A 23,944-nucleotide genomic window follows, 5' to 3' on the forward strand; every position below is an offset into this window, starting at 1 on the left:
CTATCTACCTACCTACCTCAGACTTCACATTCATTAGTGTTTTGACAAGGTACGCTTCAACCACAAGTTAGATGAAAAGAAAGCCGAGGAAAGGACCACAGTGCCCAAAACAATCTTCCGCAGGCCTCAGAACTACTGATGCAGTTGGGAGAACTGCTAAGTTTTCACGACAAATCTTTCTTCAGGTCTGAAACAAAAGTGTCATATTTCAAACTAAGTGTGAGACAGGAAAAAAACCAACCAAACAACACTTAAATATGTTAGTCCTCTTATTCAGACAAATTGAGAAAAAAGGTCAGATAAAAAAGTTGGACAGTGGGAGCTGGACAGGAGGACAGTTGGACAGGATGGGAGTGGGACAAGCACAGTTGAGCAGGCAGTGGAGTATGAGATAAGGTTATAGTAGGGTGACATGTGACACCTGGTCAAGATGAAGCACGGCTTTCTCCTTTGATGAAGTCAAGTCATGGACACAGTCTTAAGCTAAAAACCAGGGTAACACAGTAACTTGATTTTGGCATTTGGCAATCTCACAAAAAACTTGTATTTTCTTACACTGTTAGATGCAGCCTCTCATCCTCCACCCTGAAAATTAAAATGGGGAAAAGTATTTTACCCCATTTCTATCATCTTCTATCCAATCCTACATACAAACCTAATGAATTTAATACTGAGCAGGTATTCTGATCTCTTACTAGGTAATCACTTGATGGCCAGCTTCCTATTCTGCACCATTCTCCTAAAATCAACCCAGCAAAACACATAATAGGAATTTTGGCCATCAGCCTTATTAAGTTAGATAAAGTTAAGGGGGTAGATTGTGGCCAGTTCTCAAGTGCCCCATCTCCACTGAGAGACCAGTATAGGACAGACCATATCCTCTCTATGAAGCAGTATCTTTGCTGGATAAAGTGATCACTTTTCTACTATTCCCTTTCTCTTTCTGAATATAGCACGGAGCAGCATCATTAGAATTGAGTTACACAGCTCTGAGATAGCAAACCCAGAGGAATACTGTGTAAATGACAGAAATTACTGTATATTACCACTTATGCAGATTAGCGCAAAGCTTGTCTCATGATGTGTGTCCTTCAGCTTCTCGGGATCCTGTCTGAGTCGCTTCTCACTTGCGTTAGTACAAATCCAGAATAATTTCATGAAAGCCAATACATCATATCTGAAGACATGTCTGCAGCAGGGAAATCTCTGGTCAGGGTTACTACCTTCATTAATTTCTGATTCTTTACAGCTGTTGAACTGCTGGTTAACTTACCAAAACATTGCACATCTAGCAGTTTGGGCATTAAAATGACACTAACTACATCAAAAGAAAAGAAATGAACTGGAAATCCATTAATTAATCCTTTCAGACAGTCACAAGAAATTATAGCATGGCTAAGACATGAAAAAACTAATTTCCATTGCTCTTTTTTTTAAGATGATTCATTTTCCCACTATGATGCTTTACTTCTGTCAAAACTGCTTGCAAATAAGATTCCCATTTGCAGCCATTTTAAATGTTAAAACTTTGGATGTTCAGGAATGAGCAGTCATATGACTTTAAACCCTTTTGTGCATCTGACTCTTAAAAAGAAACAAAGTTGCTTTTGTTGTACTTTAATTCTGGTAGGAAGCCAACTGGGGCCAGAGAGCCACAAGATCTACTTTTCTTCTTTAATGACTCCCATGACACTCTCTTAGTCATTCAAACACTCAATACCTAATGTGTTGTAGCACCCAAAATTTTAATTAAAAAAAAAAAAAATCTTACCTAGGACTATTCAGGTCATTATCCATCCCACTAGACCCCAGATTTGTGGGGAAAAATCACTTCTCTTTCTTATGGGGTATTTCACTATTAAATGGAAAAGATCTGACAGAGAAGCTCTCATTACATCCAATCCTAAGAGTAGGCCAACGGCCAACAGAGGAAACCAGAATGTCAGACCAACGTGAGCCAGGCTGAGCAGTGTGCTAACAAATGTGTTGGGTTTTTTTTTTGCAGTAAAAGAACATCTTCCTTTTCTTGAAATTTGATCTAGTTCTTCCCTTCTTGGTGAAACTGGAAGAAACAAATCTGCAAAAGGTTTCAGGTTTATTTTCTAAAACAAAGCCACTTTGTCATAGAATTCCTAAGAGGTTCTTAAAAGCCACTTAGGGGTGAAGGCAACACACGAAATCCTGTGATGTACAAACTGCTGTCCTCTGCCAGTTAAAAATAAAAAAGGCGAGCGAGCCCTACAGAGGGCAGTGCTAGCCCATCCATCCTCCGTCCCCAGGAGGGGACAGCCACTGCCTGCTTACACACACACACACACTCCCACGATAACAAAAAAGTATTAGTACATCTAAAAGCTTCTGGTTATTATTTTAGCTGCTGCTGCGCTAAAGTTTCCACTAATCTCCAAAAGCAAACCGTACATTGCATTCCTCTCGGCAGCAGCATCCTCCTACCACTTTTGCCCAACAATCTTTTCTTTCCCCTGAAGAAAGCTTTCCTGACTGAGAACATTTGTTTTTACTTTGAAGGGTGCTACCTACATGTTGGACCCACGTCTACTTGGAGCACTCCTAATGCCTTTGGCTTTGCAGTACATAAAGCCCCGGTCTTCCGCTGGTACAAATGTGCTCTGAGTCACAGGTTAGGTCCTAACTCTGTCCAGCCTGTTCTCAAGTATTTTGCTGACAGCCTAACACAGAGGAAACAGTTAGTTTCTGCATGGCTGAAGAACATTTAAACACTTGCACAGAGGGTCTCCTCAAAAAGCAGAGAATGGAGCAGAAGATTATGAAAATGAGAGCCTGTAATTTCAGGTTGAATTTTTCAGTTTTGTTGAAGAATAATGGTTCAGGTCAGTTCATATTTTACCACAGAGGTCTCACTCATCCTCAAAATGATGAGACAACTTTGATGAGACCTCTAATGAGTACTAGAAATACAAAGAGGTACACCACAGCCATAGAAATCAATCAGGTGTTCTACAGCTTCTATCCAGCTTCTACTCCCTTTGACAGAGCAAGCATGGGGATGTACAGAGTTGAAGAAAATCTTCAAATGTATTATTTAGCTACTCATGGAATATAAATGCTTGCAGAAAAAGTATGTGAAGATAAAAGCTTGACTTCCATCCAAATTCATACAGATTGAAACAGTACTCAAGTTACACAGGTTGACACTCTCATCACCGGGCAGCACCACCACCAGATGTGGTTTTATTTGACACTGATAGAGCAATACTGTTGACATATAAATAATGCCTGCTGCTATTATTTTATTTCTACAGTTTTACAATACTGGAGTCGAGCTAGTTATACTCTTAGTCTCCAAGTATCTTGATTTTATACCTGTCATAGAATTATGATAAAAGATATCCATTATCCACACACAGATCAACACATGCACATACCATTTAATTCAAATGTACATGAGAAAACCTCTCACCTGCAGAATGGAAAAATACTTGAGCTAGACAAGGACAATAAGTGACAAAATGATATTATGAGGATAATTTTGCAGCCACTTTTTATTCCAAAAAGTTGTATTTTTGTAAACCTGACATTTCCAAAACAGTGCAAGTGAATTAGAATACAGGTGAACACGATCTTCTAAATACAGGTGACATCAGTAAGAGTGAACACATTCTTCCAACCACAAGTTCACAAAAAGAAACATAGTTTTACAATACATAAGGAGTGACATTCTAAGAAAAAGAAGTGACAATGGCGTGGGTACCCTACTGTGTATGCAAACTATGCTCCAAAAGTCTTCATGCCAGTTTAATCAATGTACACTAAATGAACCAAATCCTACTTTCATTTATATCCAAGAAACCCCAGCAAGTGGATAAACTTGGACAAAGGTAGAAATTAGTTTCACAACTCCTTTAATCCTTTAGTGAAAGCAATGTTATATATTCCCACACCACATGGATACTATGCTTGAAATTTGTGCAAGACTCCAAAATGTGCCCAGAAACAGAAGACATTCAAGAAAGTCAATACTAAATACTGCCAAATACAATCTTTGTGCAACTGTTGCTTTCAGCAAGCCAAGATACCTGCACGTCACTGACTTGTACGTAGGGTCCTTCCCACTCACGTATCAAGGCAGAGAGCGTTGTCCTCACTGGTATGCTCGGCGTTGCAAAAGCCTTTGCCACTTTGGGGTTCACATCAAGCACAATTTCTCTCTCAGATAATCCAAGCGATTTGTGAGGTGACTTCAATTCAGAGGCTGCTCCAGTATTTTCTACAGTTTATTGACGTTGTCATTGTAATTGAATAAATAAAAAACTAGGTTTATTCAGAAAAACATAGCTAGTATTTTTGTTAGCTACAATGGCCAAGTACCAGAGCATACCAGTGACCCCCTCAGACAATGCTGTCTCTGCTGTTGCTTGGGCTGAACTGATGGAAATTCACCTTGAAGAACAGATTCTTGGTTTTCAAATGAAACGGTCACAAAATATGCTGTGAAAGGTGGCAAATGCTTTCAGCTCTTCAGAACTGAAATTAATCTCTGTGGTGTGGGCCACCAAAACTCTGAAATGACTGTCATCTTGCAGATGATGCACTTGAAAACGTTACTGTCCCATTTCTAAGCTTCCACCTGCATAGCTTAGAGTTAGTGCAAAGTGAGCCCACTGCAAAATAATGCAATGCTAATTCAGCCAACCTTTCAATGAAATTGTACAAAGACAATTGATGACTTTGTCCCAAAATGGATTAACTGGAGAGAACTGGTACAATGGCTTCATCCAGCTCTGCTGCGCAAGCGGTACAGCACAAAGGAAATAACAAGCAGCTGACAGAAGGGAACTTCCAGAGCCCTAGAAGCAATTTCAAAAGTAACCATGTCTCTAGGTTTTTATTTAATTACATTTATTACGATTTCTTAATTAAAAAAAAACCCAGTAGATCTATAGTACAGCTATTTTCTATACATTCTTGAAGTATGCTAAGTTATCATAAGATTTTTGGGTTAGAAATTGATTGCAACCAACTGATACTAGTGGAGCTTTTTTTGTTTGGCTTGCTTGGTTGCTTCTGAAGGAGTGGAAAGGTGCATCTACAGAATTTTAATACTAAGTACTGGTATGTTTCATTGTCAAATCTGACTATCCTAACTGGAACCAAGCAAGAGTCACAATGGAATTTAATTTAAAAACATAATTATTAGGAGTATATCTATAAAAACAAAAGCACCTGTGACAACAGAACTACTGAAGTATCTAACAGTGATGATACTAAGAATTTATGGATTATTTCAAGAATATGTCACTAATATGGCCAACAGCTAGATTTTCACTATGTGATGACTTGTGCTGGATCAACAGTAGACAATTCAAGTCAGAGATCAAAAAAGTCCAGTGTGGGCTCAATAAAATGGGATCTACTTTTATCTATTTTTACTTTAGCCCAATAAGAAAAAAAAAATTCATCTTGAGCTAAAAAAAAATAAAATTTGTCCAACACAATATGAAATGTTAAATGTATATTTTACCTTTTTAAACTCTTTTCTTCATATACTTTAAAAAGATGTTTCAAAGGAACAACTAATCTTCATTTTTAAAAAATTGAAATGAAGCATCTTTGGCAGATCTGAAAATAAATTTTTGTTTAAATAGTGGAAATGAAGCACTTCAACTTTTCAAAGGGAATTTCCTCCTTTTTTTTGGGATGGAAACTTTCAAATTCACTGAAATTCACAAACAGTTTCACTTGTCCCCTGAATTATTTTTTCAGTAAATTTACTTTTTAATAATTGGGGGGGGGGACCCTCAGTTTTAGAGAGGGCAGATACTGAGAATTCTTATAGCTAAATAAATGGACTTCTTTCTTTTCAGCAAGTATTTTAAGCAATTTCTTATTCAATTAATGGTTGCGAAACAATCTATGTTCACTTCTATCTGCCAGTCTTGGGTATTTTTCAACAGAAAAAATAGATACGTTAGGTTTAAATACCAGCAAAAGTAACTGATGTCAGGAATATCATACTGTGAGGAATTCAATAGCCTCTACTACAACAGTGCAGTCAAAGACCATCAGCCATTTGTTTTTGCCCTCTGATGAAAAATCTGCAGTCCACTACATGTGGTTATAACAGGATTTCACCTCAGCAGTTTTTTCATATTCTGGCTTAAATGATCATTTGTTACACAAAATCTGTCAAATCACCAATGATTGTTTTAAGAAAGATAACTGAATAGACTAATATCTTTTCTGGTCAAACATTGAATCAATACACTTAAAAACCATCTTCTGCCTAATGGGTGATGAATACTGTAGTAATAGCAGGCACTTAATGCCAGTGAGGGGAAAAAGCAAACAGGAATATGAATGTGGTTAATTTTTTTAAAATTTGAAGCTATAATGAATTTGGCAAGGAAGAGCAAGAATAGGGCATGTTCTCAAGCAGATTTCTTGCACATTCTCTGTATTCAAGCTTCCAAACTTCCAGCATTTCTTTTATCTTACCCTTATGGAAGGAGACATCCTGCAACCGTTCATTCCTGTTTCTCCTTCACCTTCTACCACAGAGCTTAACCCTTCTTTCCCTTACATGGATTTTGTATCAACACGACATTCACTTCTTATTTACACAAGGTGCAAAGTACAAGTAGAATCTAAACCCGAGTCTTACAGAGTTCCACTATTCTTATTCAGAAATCCAAGAGCTTTTAGAAGAAATCAAGTTGAATTAATTACAATTAAGTTTCTTCTAATTCAGCAAATTATTTGCTAAGGAATTACCAGTGAACAAAGTGGCAATCTGAGATCGAGTAACATCTGCACCTTGACTAAACTTCCTCCTTAATGCATGAGGAAGGATGACATTCAGTACTAGGAACACCCAGATGGAGAATCTCAAGATCCAAAGATACAAACATTTTAACCCTTGCATCTACTTATCTCTCTTAAAATTATCACATAAACAAACTCACGATTCGTGTATAGAACTCACAAGGCAGGCAAAATGCTCATAGCTGGTAGCAATTTATCACTTGCTTTGACAGCAACAGATCACAATTATTAACAGTAGCTTAAAAAAATATCCTTCTTAACATTAAAATTAATATGGCTCCATTTCTTTCTTTTTTTTTTTTTTTAATTCCAAGGAATTTGTCAATGCCATAGTGGTTGGCCCAATTATATCCTTCTGGTATCTCCGCTGTACAGTCTTAGCCCATTATCAAAGTACTAAAGACTGCAAGACAAAACTTCCCAAAGGAAAACACTCTGTGATGCATTCTTCAGTGAGACAAAGCAAACTGTAGGTCTTGCTACATGCCACTGAGGAAGTGTTTTCATTCTTTCCCATTCAGGAAGGATATACTCAGATACAGAATATCACATCTCCATAATACTTCACGTTCTTTAGTTTATAAATCAAACATCAAATTCAACTCAAAAAAAAGATAGTGAAAAGACTTTGACTTATTGGCATTAAATGATCTATATACAACACTATCAAGCCTTGTGAATTAAGCATATGAGGATTTCAGCTACTCTTATCTGCAAATCTCCTTTCTCTCTTGCATTGAAGTTTAAAAGTACAATAGGATTTATATATACATATATGTATTTCCAAGGATTTAGCCAGATACCAGTGCTTGAGTGAACTATATAGCTATTCAATAGAAACTATAAAACATTGATACAAATATAAAGACATAATCAATATAAAAAGCTTATATTTATAAAAAATATTTTTAGGTAACAGTCTTCCCCTGAGGGTATACCACATAGTTGGATTTATAAATATTGCTCTGCACTGCAGCTTGGTTACCAAAGTTCAAAGTTCAGCTCTTAATTGAAGTGTAAATCGCTCCAGTCACCTGACATGGCTGCAGTGGTTGCCTCAGGATATGTTCCCTAGCTTGTTGGAGTGATAAAGACACAGCATCAATGGGGTCTCCGGAAAATCTGGAGAAGATTCTTTCTTCCACATATGGAAGATACAAGAGCAGGACCTACAGGCTAGCAAGCGCGTGTCACATGACTGGGCTTTAGTTTTCACGGGCAGTTCACTGATTTTTCTGCACCCAGTCCCAACTATCTTCATTCTCCTTCCTGCTCTTTTCGGCCTCAATAATTTCTTTGTACCTCCGGCGAAAGAAGCCCATCTGCAAATCAAGAACAGATAACAGTGGTAAGTAACAGTAGCATTAAATTGAGACTTACTTTGTCAGAAAATAGTATGCAGAAAAAAAAAACAGCATAGGTGTTAGTATACAACTTCACCTAGTGCCAATCTGGAATCATAACTCCTTGTTTACATCAATACAAATGAGACCAAAGCAGGTCCCAAATCTTCACAAGTACTCTGCTCCTTATAGATGAACTACTCTGAGGGAAGAGTCCTCTTGTATGAAACATGATTTTTAAAAAAATGCACATGAAGTATTTCTAAAAAACACAGACCACAAGAGGCAGATACAGGTTTACTGGTTTCAAATAAAGACTAATGCAAAATTTGGATCTGAATCTAAAGCCAAGCTAGCATATGGGTCCTGAGCAAATGCTGCTAGAGTTTTACGAACAGTGCTCTCAGTGCCCACAACTGCACAAAAGAACAGAGAGCAGAGGAATACAGTATGGCCACCTCCCAGCATCCAAATTCCAACTATCAGTCTTTTCTGGAAGAGAAACCTTCTTCCAGAAAAGCCAGCACGGTCTATTGTCTATTGCAGGTGTTCTGCCACTGTCCTGAAGAGCTCCACTGCCATTTTGGCATACCTGTCTCCAGAAGCATCAGCCCACCACTGTGCAACCACAGGTACTCCTCTTCCTGCCAGTAATCTCATTAAGTTCAGGTCTCAAATGTTCTGTTTAAGGCTCATTGACATTAAGATGCTTTGGAGGAAATAGATAGCTTCAGACTCTTCTTGCTAAATGATTTCCCTTGTCCCGTTGCTACCAGTTACGTAATCTGCAGCTCCGAAGGTGAAATACAAGCCTAATCCTACAAAATGCAGAGCATCAACAACAATTCCTCCACAAGCTTTCAAGATGCTGCAGGGCTAGTGATCACTTTTACATATCTTCTTGTCTCCTAAACCCTTGTACTTAGTTAAAAAAAAAATGCAAGTGGTTTTCATTTCAGTTTGGATAAAAAACTCTCATATCTCTGTTTTTTTAAGCCTTTCAAATAAACCAAAAGGATTTTAATAACAGACTTTGGTAAGCATTCAAGAATAACTCCTCAAACTTAGCAGTGCACTATTGAGACCACTGAATCAATATTTTCTTCATCTTAATTAAACATTTATGTAACTCCTACCACTCTAAACCTATTTTCTTACTCCTGCCGCATAAAACATGATGCTTTAAGTCTTCCTTTATCAACCAGTTATTGCCACCCTTTATTCCCAAATTGGCTATATGTAGGAGTATTTTGTGCTGTTCTGTTTCGTGCTAAGTTTCTGTTAAGTTGGACTTCTTAGTTTCAGTTCTTTAGCAACTGTAATTTTCTTCAACTATATTTTAACTCACAGGGGTCTGAAAGGCAGCTTGTTCAAACTGCCAAGAGTGCTTCTCCAGCAGAGCTCCCTAAAGCCCAGGTCCTTCCCAGCACCCCCAACTACATCCTGAATTCATGGCAACATGAGACCAGACACACACACCCTCCTCTTACTACTCTTCACCTCTGCTGCTTGGTTTCTGTGCAAAGGACGCAGAAGTTGCAGCATGGCCTCATAAGCCCCTTTTTTGGATAACCATGGACCACAGCCCTGGGCCATGCTATTAATCTAGAGATAGGTTTACCCTGCTGAGTGCATAGATGTATATTACACGCATACCTACAACCACTTTATAAATACACAACAGGTAGATATACATGTCAATTTTACAGAGGTTCCATGACCTTCCGGAAATAACTAGAATTATTGTCCCCCCACAAATAACTGGAATTAGACCTGAAAAGTAATTTGTCCATAGTCTTGTGCACAGACTATGGACAGTCTTTTTCCCATCTATCATAAGCAAAGCTTTATTTGCCGCTCAATACACGCAAATACATAGATAATGGTGGTTCTGTTCTGAAAAACCACCTCGCAAAAGGGACACTGTGACTTTTGGAGGGTGATGTCTCCCTCACTTCCTAGCATCTTTCAGAATCGTGTATGCAAGCATTCAGAAAAGAAGATTAAAGAAGAGTTTATCTAGTTCCCTATTCTTCAAACTTGCTCTAGAAGTCAGATCAAGTTCTTTCTTCAGCAGAAAAATGTCATTTTTGTACTTGTACAAAAGTACAAGTACAAAGTAATTTTTGTACTTGTACCTACAAGCTTGAGAAGATATCCGCAAGATAGCATCATCATAAAACCCCAGTGAAATTTCACCATTGATGCCAACATACTTTGGCTTAATGGAGACTTGAAGCCAATAGCAAAAGTTTCCCTAGATCTTCACAGTCTAAAATGGAGGTGAATTATTTTATTAATTAAAAAAAAATAAAAATGTAAGAACCTACTATTCCTCCATTGTTCTGCCCCAGTAGGATTAATTGCAGGTACTTATTTTAGTCATAGGAATCTGCAGTTACTCCTTACATATGCTGAGGGAACAGATGTGTTGAAGAAATGGGTGGCATTTTTGTATTATCAGTTTTTATAACAGACCTGCATGTTCTGCACATTAGAAAGGAAAATTGCCACAGGACTTTGTTTCCTAAGATTAACACGAGAAGTTCAATTTGTAGCTTTTAAAAACAAGCTTTAAACCCTTAAGGTTTCCATCCTTCATGCAACCACATCCTTGGTACAATAAAATCCTCTCTTGAAGTTATAATCAAAATTATAGAAAGGCTTTTTAATTTCCTCAAGGGCCAAACAAAAGCAGACTCTTTCCCACTGTTACTTTAATAAAAATTGTCTGTTTGTGAACATCTGCTTCAGGAATTATTTTTAAAAGTTGGTTATGGTAGTTTTGGTATTTTACTGTTTTGTTACTGGGTACAGAATGCCTTCCAGTAGGGCAAAAAACAGAGCTGAAGACCTTAATAAATATTAATAAAGCACAAAATTCTACATCCAACAGTGATTCCACTGTGAAGGTATATATGCTTATTTGCTGTAAATGATGCAGATAAACCAAAACTACACAGAGGACTTAAATTAAGTGCAAGCAAAAATTAAAACTGGACCTTAAGGATTTTTTTTTAACTTTTTTTTAAATAGTAGTCAAGGATTAGATACATTTCCCATTCCTGAAACACAAGGATATGCTTTGTTATGGGATACTGCTCTTTAGTGTTAACACTGCATATTTCCACTTCATGAGACAGAGTTCCTATCATCTCCAGAAAGGGTTGCTCGTTTGTTTTTTTTTTTAATAACAGCCAAGAAAAAATCACGACATCATCATTGCCTCACAGGAGACCACACAGTCCACATTTCCATCTCCTTATTATAAAATGATTTCATTTAAAATGACAGCAATATTAACCCATATGGTGAGGGCTGATAAGTGCCTATGGCAAGCTGGAGAGAACAACTGAGTTTAACATATAGTGAGGAGATACAGGGGTAATAAGGAAAAAGGACATGTGGACCAAAGCGGGAGAACTGGTGCAACGTGGGACTGAGTATATACTGACTCTTTCGTCACCAGGGTAGAAGTGACACCAGAAGACCCATAGCCTCTGATATCTCTTCCTGGCTAATGCAAAGCCCTTAAGGGAACTCAGAAAACCCAGTGAGGACAGCACTGCTGGGACTCAGTCCTGGATTTCAGGTAGGGTGAGGAGGAGAGATCTTCAGCTTTAACAGGAGTATTGCTGTAATCGCATTTGTGAAAAGGGTGTTTTCAATGGACCAACGGTGTCCAACCCATGTTTGATGGGCAATGAGTCTCTAACACTGCTCAATTCTCACAAACTTTGCTTTCTGTATATACAGACACGTGTGTGTGTACATATATGTACGTAAATGGCAAAGGAATACCCAAGTCCAGAGCCACGAACTTATCATGCAATGTGTGAGTTCACACCACCATATCCAAGCAAAGGACTGATGATCATACTTAGATCAGTCAGCCTCTGTCTGGGGAAGGCACTCATCAGAGGAAAAGCAACAGGAAACATATTTAAGGAGAGAGTACCATGGGAAGCTGAAGGGTTATAATGGACAAAGAGGCACCAGCCACCAAAGGCAATGCAGGAAATGAGAAAAGCAAACTACAGCTAGCATTGAGTGAAAATGATTTCGGCAAGGTAGGATGCCCTCTTGAGCTTTGGGTCTTTTGGGTCAGTCTGGCTGAAAAAAATGGTCTCAGGAGTGGGGCACTGCTCAGCATTCACTGTGCTTTACTCTTAACCTTAGCAGACCTAACCAGAGAGGAATTGCTATGCCAAGGGCACCATGTCCTACTTGATTTCTTCTGTGTGCAAACACAAAGGACAAAAAGGGCCATTGAAGCCTTTGGGAATACAGGGATAGTCCTGGAATCCTGGGGCTATCACTGTCACTCACCATGACTCAGGCTCCACACCAGAGAAAAGAGAGAGTGCCTGTATTGTTTGTGAATCCACAAACTGTTGTGTTTCTCATCTGCAAATATATCTGATTGCTTTTAAACAAATCCAAACAAATTCAGGCAGAACCAAACAAAATGGAAAGAAAAGGCTGGTCTGGTCTTTACCAGAAGCGGCAAACAATAACCAGTCCTTTCTGGAGGTGCTTCAAGTAAGTATTAGAGCTGCTATAAATAGGTGGCTTAGATTCAAAATTTGAAACTATCCATAGGTTTTACACATATGCTTTACTTTAGTTATTCCAGCCCACTTTCTCTTTTCTAGCATAACCTTACTGCCATCTACAGTATATGTTGAGCAGAAAGCATGTTCCTGGCAAAACTGAACAATAAAGCAATAGAAAATCTGTATTACTTGTAGGAAGGGGAATTACACCGGTTATTGTGAAGTTATTTCTTGCCACCTGACAGCACCCTCAAGTCATCTATTCAAACTTGAGTATTTAAAGTCTCTTTTACTAGCATACACAACTCCCTTTAGCTGTCACGCCAGGTTTAAATCCCTTAAAAATCACAGATAAGGCATATCTAACAACACTCACACAAAGATGCAGTCTACAAGCACTCACATAAACTGCAAACCTCAGTCAAAGTGATTTCAAAGTGTTGAATTAATATCACAACAAATTATTGTGGTTTTTTTCTACTGCTATTTTCTGTACTCCCATCTGCATATCCAAAGGCTGATCACTGAGTTACTGGACTTTGTATTTTTCTAAACTCCAGAAGTATAAACATTTAGCTGACATTTCCTGCAGTTCTCTCCTGTGGCTATCTCTCTAGGGTGCCAATGATAAATGCGTTTGAAGAGTGACAAGATTACAAAACAAAATTTAGTCCACAGTTGGGAAAGAACAAAGCTGATGAGAGGCCAAGCAATACCACTGTCTGTGTTGCATTTACTGTTGGGTAAATGTCTAAAGCATTTTTATAATGCCCAATGAGGTTAATTCTCCCAAACAAATAAAAAGAGAAATAGTTTGAAACATGGATTGTAGAGGAATAGTTATGCTATGTATTTTTAAACTCTTTTTCCCATTAACATCATCCATTAAGAAGTAAGAAAAATTGATAAGAACAGTTACACATTGCTGTAAAAAAAAAAAAGTTATGTCTTGATTTACAGTAGTGTTTGCAAACTACAACTGAGCTAGGAATAAACATTTGTGAATGACAATATTCAAAGAGAATCCAAAACTATATGAGAGATTTTGCCACTTTTTGTACAATTTTCTAATTAAGTTTCTCCAGTGTATACTGAGGTACTAAGCTGCACACAAAAAGTATTAATTTTTATTAGTATAGCTCTACTGACAAAAGTCTTCACATGGAGGTTACTGACCACAGTACAAACCAACAAGTAAAAAGAAAAGAGAACAAAAGAAGTACTGACATAGGTGTAACTAAGAAATAAAATGAAACTGAAGAACCACTGAAGAAATCTCCCACTGAACAATGCTTTGACAAGATACTTCGGGTTTGGTGCCTTAATGACAAGCTGTCTTTCCTCTATTATACAGTTTCTTCATCTACTCTAAGCACTATCCAGCCAAATCTGATGAACAGCTACAGTCTGGACTTATATCATGAATCTTTCACATCTCTTCAATCTAGGCAGAGGTCCCAAACCATTTACCTCGTGGCGCTTCAGAAAGAATTAACTTACACTTCTCCTCACCTTTTTTGGGTGCATGCCCCTTGGGCACTTCTCCCTTACCATAAACAGTACCATAGTTAGAAAAATACACAGCTAAACACAGTTCAAAGTGGGGTCAGCAACATCATCCCAAGCAAGATGTCACCAGTTGGCAGAGCAGCAACACCTCCAATCTCTGCAAAGCAGTGCTGCTGAGACTGGAAGCACAGAGTGTTTCCCCATGCAGAGATCGATCACTGGTTATTAAGTGCATCTCACTTTACTACTGCCAAGAAGGCAAGAAAAAGTACTTCGCACTTGCGTTCGCGTGGCCCTAGATAATTCTGGCAAGCCACCAGCTCCAAGAGGATGCACTATTTCCTTCCTCCCAATTAAAGGACCCTTGCCACAGTACAGAGGAGTCATGAACAGATACTGAGGATAAGCTTTTCCATAAAGGATTGGCAAATTGCCACAGCTTTGGCCCCCCCAGTGAGGAAAAGGCATTTTTGGAAAGTGGCCATGTGTCCTCCCTGTAGTTAAAGGAGAAACTACACTTAGAAGGAAGGACAATAATGTGGCTAAGGTAAGCTCATGAGAAATCCACTGGTCTGGCTTTGATTATTCAGTCTTCCATCAACTTTTTGAGAGGCAAATTCCTTAACTTTCCTATAATGTAGGTCCTCATTTGTTCAATGAAACATGTACAAGAAAATAAATACATATGCTTAAAAATCACCATTCCACAAGTGGTTGGTGTGTATGTATACAGAAACAATATATACTTTGTATATATACACAGTGCTATATATATATATAAGTAGCTGAGGAACTGAGGCAAAGTGAAGTTCAGTAGCTTGCTCAAAGATAAGTTTTCCAATACAAACACTTTGTTTAGGTGCTATGGAAGAATTTGATACCTAGCATCTGTTTCTAATTCCAGTGTGCTGCAATAGACAGACATTGCTATGGCAGAAAACAATTAGCAATGTACACAAAATCGCACTTAACTTTTAAGTTACTTTCATATAGCCTGGCTAACTGACGTAAGGTATTACTGTTGGTACCTAGCCTGAAGATCTGTAGTTCTCCGTAGATTTTAGAAGGAAATTTATTTTACATGCTGTAGTTGTAAAACAATCATAGTTTTCAAACACACATTTGATTAGACAGTTATATATATAATATATATAAAAATAATAAAAAAAATTAAGAGATCCTTTTTTTTTTTGCTAAGAACAGTCAATTTATAAACTTAGCTCAAGTGGTCATTAAATAAACTATTAATTTAACCAAATGCTTTATGTCTGTCTCAAAGGCCAAATTTTCAAAAAACAGTCACTAAGGAACAGTACCTCAAAGTAAATACACAAATTCGGACTAGCAGCATGCATGCAAAAGATGTATTTCGGTGTGCAAAAGAGATAACTGCACATAGAGGTGGATACCAGTACAGACAATTTAATTCAGTGTTTTGGTTTTTGAATATAATGTACCTTGCTGCTGTCACTGACGGACAGGAAATGGAATGCACCATGTGGCCAGCCATGTCAAGACCTGTAGGGCATGTCCACACTGCCAGGGTGAATCACACCCCATTCTAAACATGAAGCCCAGTCATCAGTAATTTGTTCCTCTCAACACTTCTTGTGCAACTTTTCTCCCAGGAATGTTTCAATTGGCCGCAATGGACCTACTTGCTAATGTGGTCAATAAAGCTGGCAGTTCTGGTGTCTACCTTTGGAATATCTTTACCATGTAGATAAGACCTATTCTGCCTCAAACAAGACTCATTCACCTAGCATATGATTCATTTGTGCATACATAATATAATTTGTTAAGGACTTAGTACTTATAGTACTTTAGAAATGACAGGAACTCCAGTGAGTGTGCTTTTAAAGATCATTCAGTGTAGAGTTCTGGTAACTTGAGTGTAATGAAAGCATGAACTTCTTGCACGATGGTAACTGTGTATAGTAACTTGCATGACAAGCATACTGTAAGTGTAATCAAAAAGTGCATTAGCCAACATTAAACCTTATAAACACTTTCAAGTAGTTTAAAGATTTTTTCCTATTGCAAAATTTTACTAAGTAGTTTATTTTTTAAAAAGTCATAGAATGAATACAGCTGTCATCCAAAGTTCATCTCTGATTATCAGTTTCACAAACTAGAAAGAATACGATGTCTACTGCAGATATGTCTGAACAAATCACTAGATACTGATTTCTTACATCTCCGCAGGGAATAGGACAGTAATTAGATGTATCATTCCTGTAAGTGCAATTAATTTAAGACATATCTCAATCCATACTTTCCATTTCCTCTCCAAAAAAACCAAAAAAACAACAACAAAAAAAAAAGAAAACTACTGAAATATTTCTGGCTTTGTGTGAAAAACAGAGACTAAACATTAAAGACTATTTCTGGAATCAATAAAAAGCAGCTTTACAATCGTATTTTGATATATGTGATCTGCCAAAACATTTGAATGAAAGTTGTACTATGTCCATAATTATCAGAATAAATTACTTTCATTGGTTCAGTCGAACGAGGAGGAAATGGCTATGGCTGGTGTAAGTCATAACACAGCATTTCCCTCTGTGACAAGAAGCTTAAAGAGACAATTCAGACTATGCAAGCCACATTTTCTCTGTTCTTGGCATTTGGGTCTGAGGGATGCTAACAACTTCCAATAAATACATATGTTGTGTTCCGGCAGTGGGGAACCTTGGAACCTTAGGTACTTATTTGCAATTTTTCAGTCTACACACATATTCTTTTTCTGGTTTGGGCTCCTGAAAATGATGGCTTTCTTCTTTTCAGAAAGATGTTCTGAACCACAACTCGACCTCTTTCTTGCCAGTGTATTCAATTCATTTACGCAGTGCTGGGCTGAGAGCAACATAGCTGAACGGCTGTGATGTTCCCAAAGTACCCTGGCATGCACAGCTCCCATTTGGAGGACACTGAGACCAGAAAGAATGCTCAGTCACATTATTGTTGTACATTTACATAGCTCATTTTATCCAGAAAGATAACAAAGACATTTCACAAGTACTGGACACAGACCACCAGTGAAATGTTGCCAACCTTGCTCTAGAGGGTAGTGAACAAACATTACGTGGTAGCCAGCAAACTCACTAGGGAAGGCAGTGCTTTGGCTACAACAGCAACATTAACCATTTACTTCTGTAAGAACAAATAAAAGATGTCCAAACCCAATCTTCCTGTAACATCCAGTCAGAATTCAAAAAGAACAGCAAATAAACCAAATAATCTACTGTAGATTATTTGAACTACTGTTATCGGAATACAATTCCTTTTTGTCTTGGGAAGCCAAGGGTCTATAAACATTTGTGATGCTCACTTTGGTCCAGGAAAAAGACACAAAATGAAAGATAGTTTTGACTCTTCTGTAAGAACATAAGCAGACTTTGAATGACCCACCTACCTTCTGCCTCGTGCAAACGTCATTATTTACACAGACAAGCAACCACTTCTGCTGCCCTATTTCCTCAAGGTTTCCTAGCTGCTACATATAACGAAGATCCGTCCACGTTTGGGAGACAATATGGGTTTGGTTTTGAATCACAGAAGCTAATTATCACCTCTACATCTCTACAGGAAAGGTCTTTGTAAGCTGTGAAATCCACCCTTCCCATCACTAGCCCCCAGTAAGTGCTCTCACAGCAAGTTAAGCCAATTGCCTTGTTTATCAGAATGTCAATTATGAATCTTAATTTTAAACCATCGTCATAGTAAAAAATGGTTTATTCTTGGTATTATATGTACAGAAAGGAAGAAGCATGTGAGCTGTGAATAGGTACAACAACTTTCATCAAAGATATGAAACACCACTCAGTTTCAACAGGTTTCTCTGTCCCCGCCTCCAAAATCTACATTTGGTGCTATACAGGTGTGACAACAGGTTAGAAAAGCTGAAATGCAAAGAGGTTCTGTGCCATAACTGTATGTGCCTATGCATCTCTGGGGACAAAAAAAAAGAAGATAGTTTTATTTCATTGCAAAGCCACTCCTTCAAAACCTAGCCACAAGGAAAGGGGGTCAGTACAAGGACTGGCCAGGAAATTGCAGTTAGCCTCTGTCACCTGAGCTGTAGATTAAAGGGGAAGAAAATGTTTTTGGGCTTGTAACACACGATACAGAGCAACCACTGGCAAAGAGTAAGTGCAGAGGTTTGGGTTTGGTTTTTTTTTTCCCTCTGCTGGAAAATGGTAAGCTGTGTGTTTTGGCCCATTGTGAAAAGACTTAACGTTCGAGGCCACAAGTAAGGGAAAGTGTCTCCTTCCAAAAAGGGGAAAATAGTGGGTTTTGCTGCATAGGTGAATCTCAAGTTAGCTTTAGCCTTGGTTAGTATCAGATATTTTCTGAATGTTGAAACAATATGTGAGGCAATGGCAACTTCTGCACATATGGGAATACAAGTGTTCTTTCAAAGACACTTGTGCAGTCACAGAATAAAGTCATAAGGCTTCCCCAAGCAAAAAGCACAAACGCACCTTTGAAAAACCTTCTTTTTTAAAAGAACTTTGTATTTCATAAAGCAAGCTTTATATTTCAAAGTTTGTCCCATAAAGCAATGCTAGCAAACAGCTGCATCCATGCATACAGCCTCTGCTTAAATGAGGATTTTGCAAGTCCAGCACTTGGTACAATTCATGCTTCCTATTGGAAAAAGCCAGTTCAATGCCTGCACTGACTCAGTTCAGTAGACAGAAGTGTCTTCACAACATTTCTCCTAAAAACTGAAAAAAGTCTTTCAACTCTCATTTTAAGATAAAGAACAAAAACATTCTGTCTAGCATGTACTGAAGAGTAGTAACTCTCTGGTTGATCAAAAAACAACATATGCGGGTGCTGTTCTGCTTGTTTTTCTCCTCTCTGCAGTCCTGTCAAACATCAAGGGTTGGGGGCAGAACAGTATCTTATTACGTAAGGGACACCCAGAGATCAATTCTTTGCCCCAGGAATCCAAAGGTATAAAACAGTACTAGAAACCTCGTTTTATACCAGTCAGAGCTTGGATACCATGGGGACAGGCTCAGTTCAGAAAGAAGCTTAAGGTAAGATAAGTAAGTTTAGATAGAAGTCCAGCTCTTGTGTTGAACATGCCACAAAGAAACAAAATAATGTTACTGCAATGAATATAAAATCTTTGTTTCACAAATCACTTCCCACAACTGGTCCACAGATCGCTCAGCTGCCCAAACGTGCAGTCCAGTACTTGCTGACACATCCCCTCTTTGATATCCTCTGGGCACAAACCATTTCTTTTATTTCTATGCACTCTGTCTAAAATGATAAAGATTGAACTCAAGCCAGTTCAAATACAGAAACTTCAATCCACAGTATTTTAAAGTACTACTATTATCAATAGAATATTCATTGTGTTACAATATATTATGCTTCAGGTTTTTATTTGCATGGCATATATCAGTTCTCCCCTGGTTTACGCATGCATAAATCCACCATGCCTGAAGGGGACCTTGTCCCCACGCATGGCTGCAGTCCTGACAGCTGAGTGAAGCATGTGTGGGATAGCACTCTCCAAAATAATCCAGCCATGACTGCCTTTCCCTCCTGAACTGTTGCCAGTGCTTGTGAAACCACTTGGATCGTCTAGCACATGGGTAGTTGGCCCAAAGCAAAGCAACCTCCTCTCCTGCTCCACTCTCCACAAGCATCTGGAGGCCACCAAAGAAGTGCAAGTTAATTTCCACAGTAAAAAGCAAGATGTATTTCTGTGGGCAACAGTGCAAGAGCCCCTCCTGCTCTTCTTGCACATGGGAGAACACAGGCGAGGCGTGAGTGGGGAGAGCAAGCTGTGCTGCAGAGGAACCTGCAAAAGTGGGAGCACGTCCCCATGGATGCCTCCACAGTGGCACCTGGAATGGATGAACAAGATACGAACAGCCACAAGTGTCAAGGTAAAATTGGGCTATCCAACAAAATAGGCAAAAATGGGGCAACTCTTGCCAGTCTGCATGGCACCTCATGGAAATCAGGAAAAAGCTGCTCACTCCCTCTGAAACTGTATTCACTTAGAAGTAAAGTCAGTTAAAAACTGATCAAACTCACTAAAAAGCTTGTTATGTGTGTATAAACACGGCTATGGTCTTGCATGTGTATAAATAAGCATTTATTTGAAGTGAAACAACCAAGCACTTAACATCACTTCCATTGACACGAACCCTCTGAACTGTGCAATTTTAGATCTATAAATAATGAAATAATTCCCATCCTCATCTTATTGTATGCACAGTAACCTTTATCTGATTCAAAATAAGATTTTGGTCTGGAATGTCCCCGAGATCTCACTCCTGTTAACATCAATAATTCTAGCAGTGTGTAATGTGAAATATTTACATGTATTGTAGACGTGGCACTTCAGGACATGGTTTAGTGGACATGGTGGTATTAGGTTGATGATTGGACTTGATCTTAGAAGTCTTTTCAAACCGTAAAGATTCTATGACTTTTCTGCAACTTTAAGGAGCTGCTTATTCCATCTGCAAAATACCAGTATGTTTGAGGATTTGTCCATTGTGTTGCACTCATGGCACAGTTGTGCACACAGCAAGAATGTACCTTCCACACAGGGCTGAGACACAGTCACTGCCAGCAAGCTCTGCACTGCTGCCAGTGCTCAGCTCCCTTATGAGTTTGCTCCAGCACCTGCTCTGTTCTGTGTAAACAGCTGCCTTCCAGAACCACAATTTAGCTCTAATTAATTTCTTAATGAAAATACAATTTAGTTTATACTCTAGTCCTAAAATCTAGGTCATTTCTAGTTCTCACAAGTGGTTCTAAGATGCCCAAAACTCCATCTAATTTAAATCTGTTCTTTCATTCCATGGTTAAAGACTAAAACACTTCTAATATAAGGGTTTGGGTTTTTTTTTCACTTCACACACAAAATTTAGGAATCACTGTAGGATATACTTGGCCAATTTTCTCTAACAAATATTTACAATCAGACAATTAAGATTCCTCTGTAGGACTGCAACTTTCCCATGTCAGTTTTATCTCAGACAACTTTAATATTGCCAGTAACTTTAATAAATATAGCAACTACTGAGTGCAAAGTATTACTTATGTATATTTATGTTCCAAACTAAGACTTAAATGAAAATACTGGCTGATACTAGCAGCTACACACTTGTAATCACTTCTCTCTAAAACAAAACCTTAAGTTATTGGTTCCTTTAGTAATCATGCAACTCTGTGGATAAAGCAGTGGAGTGCAGCTGACAAAGCCTGGCTTTCACTGCCATCTCTGCCACAGGACTCTGGGCAAGGAATCTCTTCTTGCTTTGCCTCAGCACTTTAACATCTGCAGGCAGAAAGGGCTATATAAGCCCAATGTTAGTTATAATTATTTGTTGCTATCACTCGGAATTTCCCTCAAGGCTTTTACACAACAAAATGGTAGCTTCTTCATGTGTACCTGAATAATCTTTGTACAATTTAAAAGAGCTCAAGTCTCAAGATTAAGCCAGCAAGCAAAGGACTGTACTAATTGCAGTAGAGACCAGGAATTGAACTTGTGTCAGATTCTCATGGAGACTCTCACAGTGAAAGGTACTATTGCTCTTATCTTGCACATTTTCAAACAGCTCAGCCTTTTTACCTTCAGGAAATGAGCCATATGAAATCAGTCATATAGGTAGCAGCAGCAGTAAATCCTTTTTCAAAACTGTGTGTCATTGGGACATAAACCCTGAGCCTCTTCCAATCTTGCATTTTTCCATTCTCATGGTTACTCTGCCATCTTAATTGCATAGATTTTTTTTTTCCACTCTTTCTGCCACAGAAAGCAAAAGCATTTCCCACATGCCAGAAAAACAGAAGTTACGAGATATTCTAGACTGTGGTCAAACATTGTTTTCCAAATGGAAAGCACAGTCAATTTTGACCTGGCCAGTATATGCTTAAAAATCTTCAAAACCTACTATAAAAATACTTTAAATCTATAACTCATATAAAATTTATATAATCTATGAAGTGGATGTATAACCTATAATACAGCTATACGCACATCTGTATAAAACATAATAAGGATTACATGGCCAATTTTTGGCCCAGGTTTGTAAATCCATTTTACAGCCTCGCGACCTGCAGCGATGTGTCCTTTCGCAGCCCATCAGGCTGCGAAACACAGTGCATGCTAAACAGTGCACACATGCTGCTAAACAGTGCAAATCAGACTGCTGGACCTCTGCCATGGGAAGCAAAATAAGGTTGGACTTGCTCCCACGTGTGCGCTTGAGATTTACTTCTCTCAAAGACAGTCCCTGACCTTGACCGTGGCCTTTTAAATTTATGGATTGGTAACAGGGAACTGAGGAATGAAAACACTTGAAGCTCCTTACCCTTCATATTTACCACCTCAGATGGCTGCTGCTAAGTGTCAGCCTCTGCCTAGTTTTACCACGTCACAGTGCTTGGGTACAAGAACTGTATCTTATCAGAGACGGTGTGAATGCTAGCTTATAACAGGTCCTGATGCTTCCTGCTCTGGTAATAATGCATTTTACTCATCTGGAACTCTTTCTTTGAGGGATCTGAAGAATTTATTGCTGGATACTCCTCTCCCCTAGGCATTTACCTTTTGAAAACAGTACCTACCAACTGGTTTTTGCTAGGCATGCACCCAATCTTTTAGCTGGTAAAGCAAAGTTGACCTGACTTTTAGGAAATCCTGTTGAAACCAGCAAGCCTCAGATATCGGAAAACCATAGAGATGTACCAAGTATTTAAGTGTGAGATAACAGCAGGTTTCTAAGAGGGATCGTCCTTTGTCCTGAAATAGTATCAGAGGTTTAAACTTTTAATAACCAGGCTCTAAAATAAAAATCCACTTTTCCACTTCTTCTCTACATCACGAGTCTCTCCCTGTCCCTCACAAAAACCTGGATATGAAAATACTTTTGCTGACCAATGGCTTCTGTAATTGAATGGACAATTATTTAGTTCCTTAAGCAAATGGATGTTAAAAGCAAGGATAAATGTAAGCTTTTTTCACTGGGACTAGCCTTGGTGTTTATGTTGCATTTGTTACCTTACCTTCCATAATAGCACAGCCAGCAGCAGGAAGATGAGAATTCCCAGAAGCAAACTGATGGCAATGATCCATCCGACAACATACCCACGAGGCTCCAGATTGTGCAAAGCCTCAAAGACCACCTACAAAGCAATTAGAAGAAGATATTTTTTATGATTGGAAGTTGTATTGTTTTCTCTTGTACTCTTCTTATTAAACACATTGCATGGTGGCCTCACTGATCATATTTCATCTGTCAAACAAATATGGAATGAGTCCTTAATTTCGTGCTTTCCATCTATTTTTTTTGCAAGGGATTTAAAGCTTTCAAGTGGAATTTGAGTAGCCATGCTTTGGATCCAAAGGATATCAGCTTCCACTCCGACATAACTCTGGCCCTGCCGGCTCCCCCAGACACTGAGCTTGTTCTGGTCCTAGGTCACCAAAGGTGCACAAAGGTTTGCATGAAAAACTCCATCCTTTGGATTGGCAGGGATTGCCATGACATCTCATGTGGTTTGTCTTACTCATCATGTTCCCAGCCCTGCCAAACACCCTGATGCTTCACACGAAACACTCATGTATTGTGAGCTTGTTAACTTTTTCTCACAAGAAATGGGACAATTCGCATATAGCCCTATTGAATACAAATTGCCCCTGCTGTGCTTCACAAGACACATTGTGTGAAAGAGGGAAGGGCACGT

The 23,944-nt window shown here is 38.5% G+C and overlaps 1 protein-coding gene across 1 annotated transcript in view; it reads right to left on the reverse strand.

Annotated features, from left to right (window-relative positions):
* Positions 1-6,279: 6,279 nt before the first annotated feature.
* ITGA9 (integrin subunit alpha 9) overlaps positions 6,280-23,944 on the reverse strand; it is a 222,812-nt gene continuing 205,147 nt past the window's right edge. The window contains exons 27-28 of the mRNA XM_086743008.1: positions 23,264-23,383; positions 6,280-8,126 (exon numbers count right to left, since the gene is read on the reverse strand). Of these exons, the coding sequence (XP_086599134.1) occupies positions 8,028-8,126; positions 23,264-23,383 (219 nt within the window). The 3' untranslated portion in view covers positions 6,280-8,027. The remainder of the gene's footprint in view (positions 8,127-23,263; positions 23,384-23,944) is intronic.

The sequence above is a fragment of the Chlamydotis macqueenii genome, chromosome 2, assembly GCF_036417535.1.
Source record: "Chlamydotis macqueenii isolate bChlMac1 chromosome 2, bChlMac1.mat, whole genome shotgun sequence".
Classification (NCBI taxonomy): Eukaryota; Metazoa; Chordata; class Aves; order Otidiformes; family Otididae; genus Chlamydotis; species Chlamydotis macqueenii.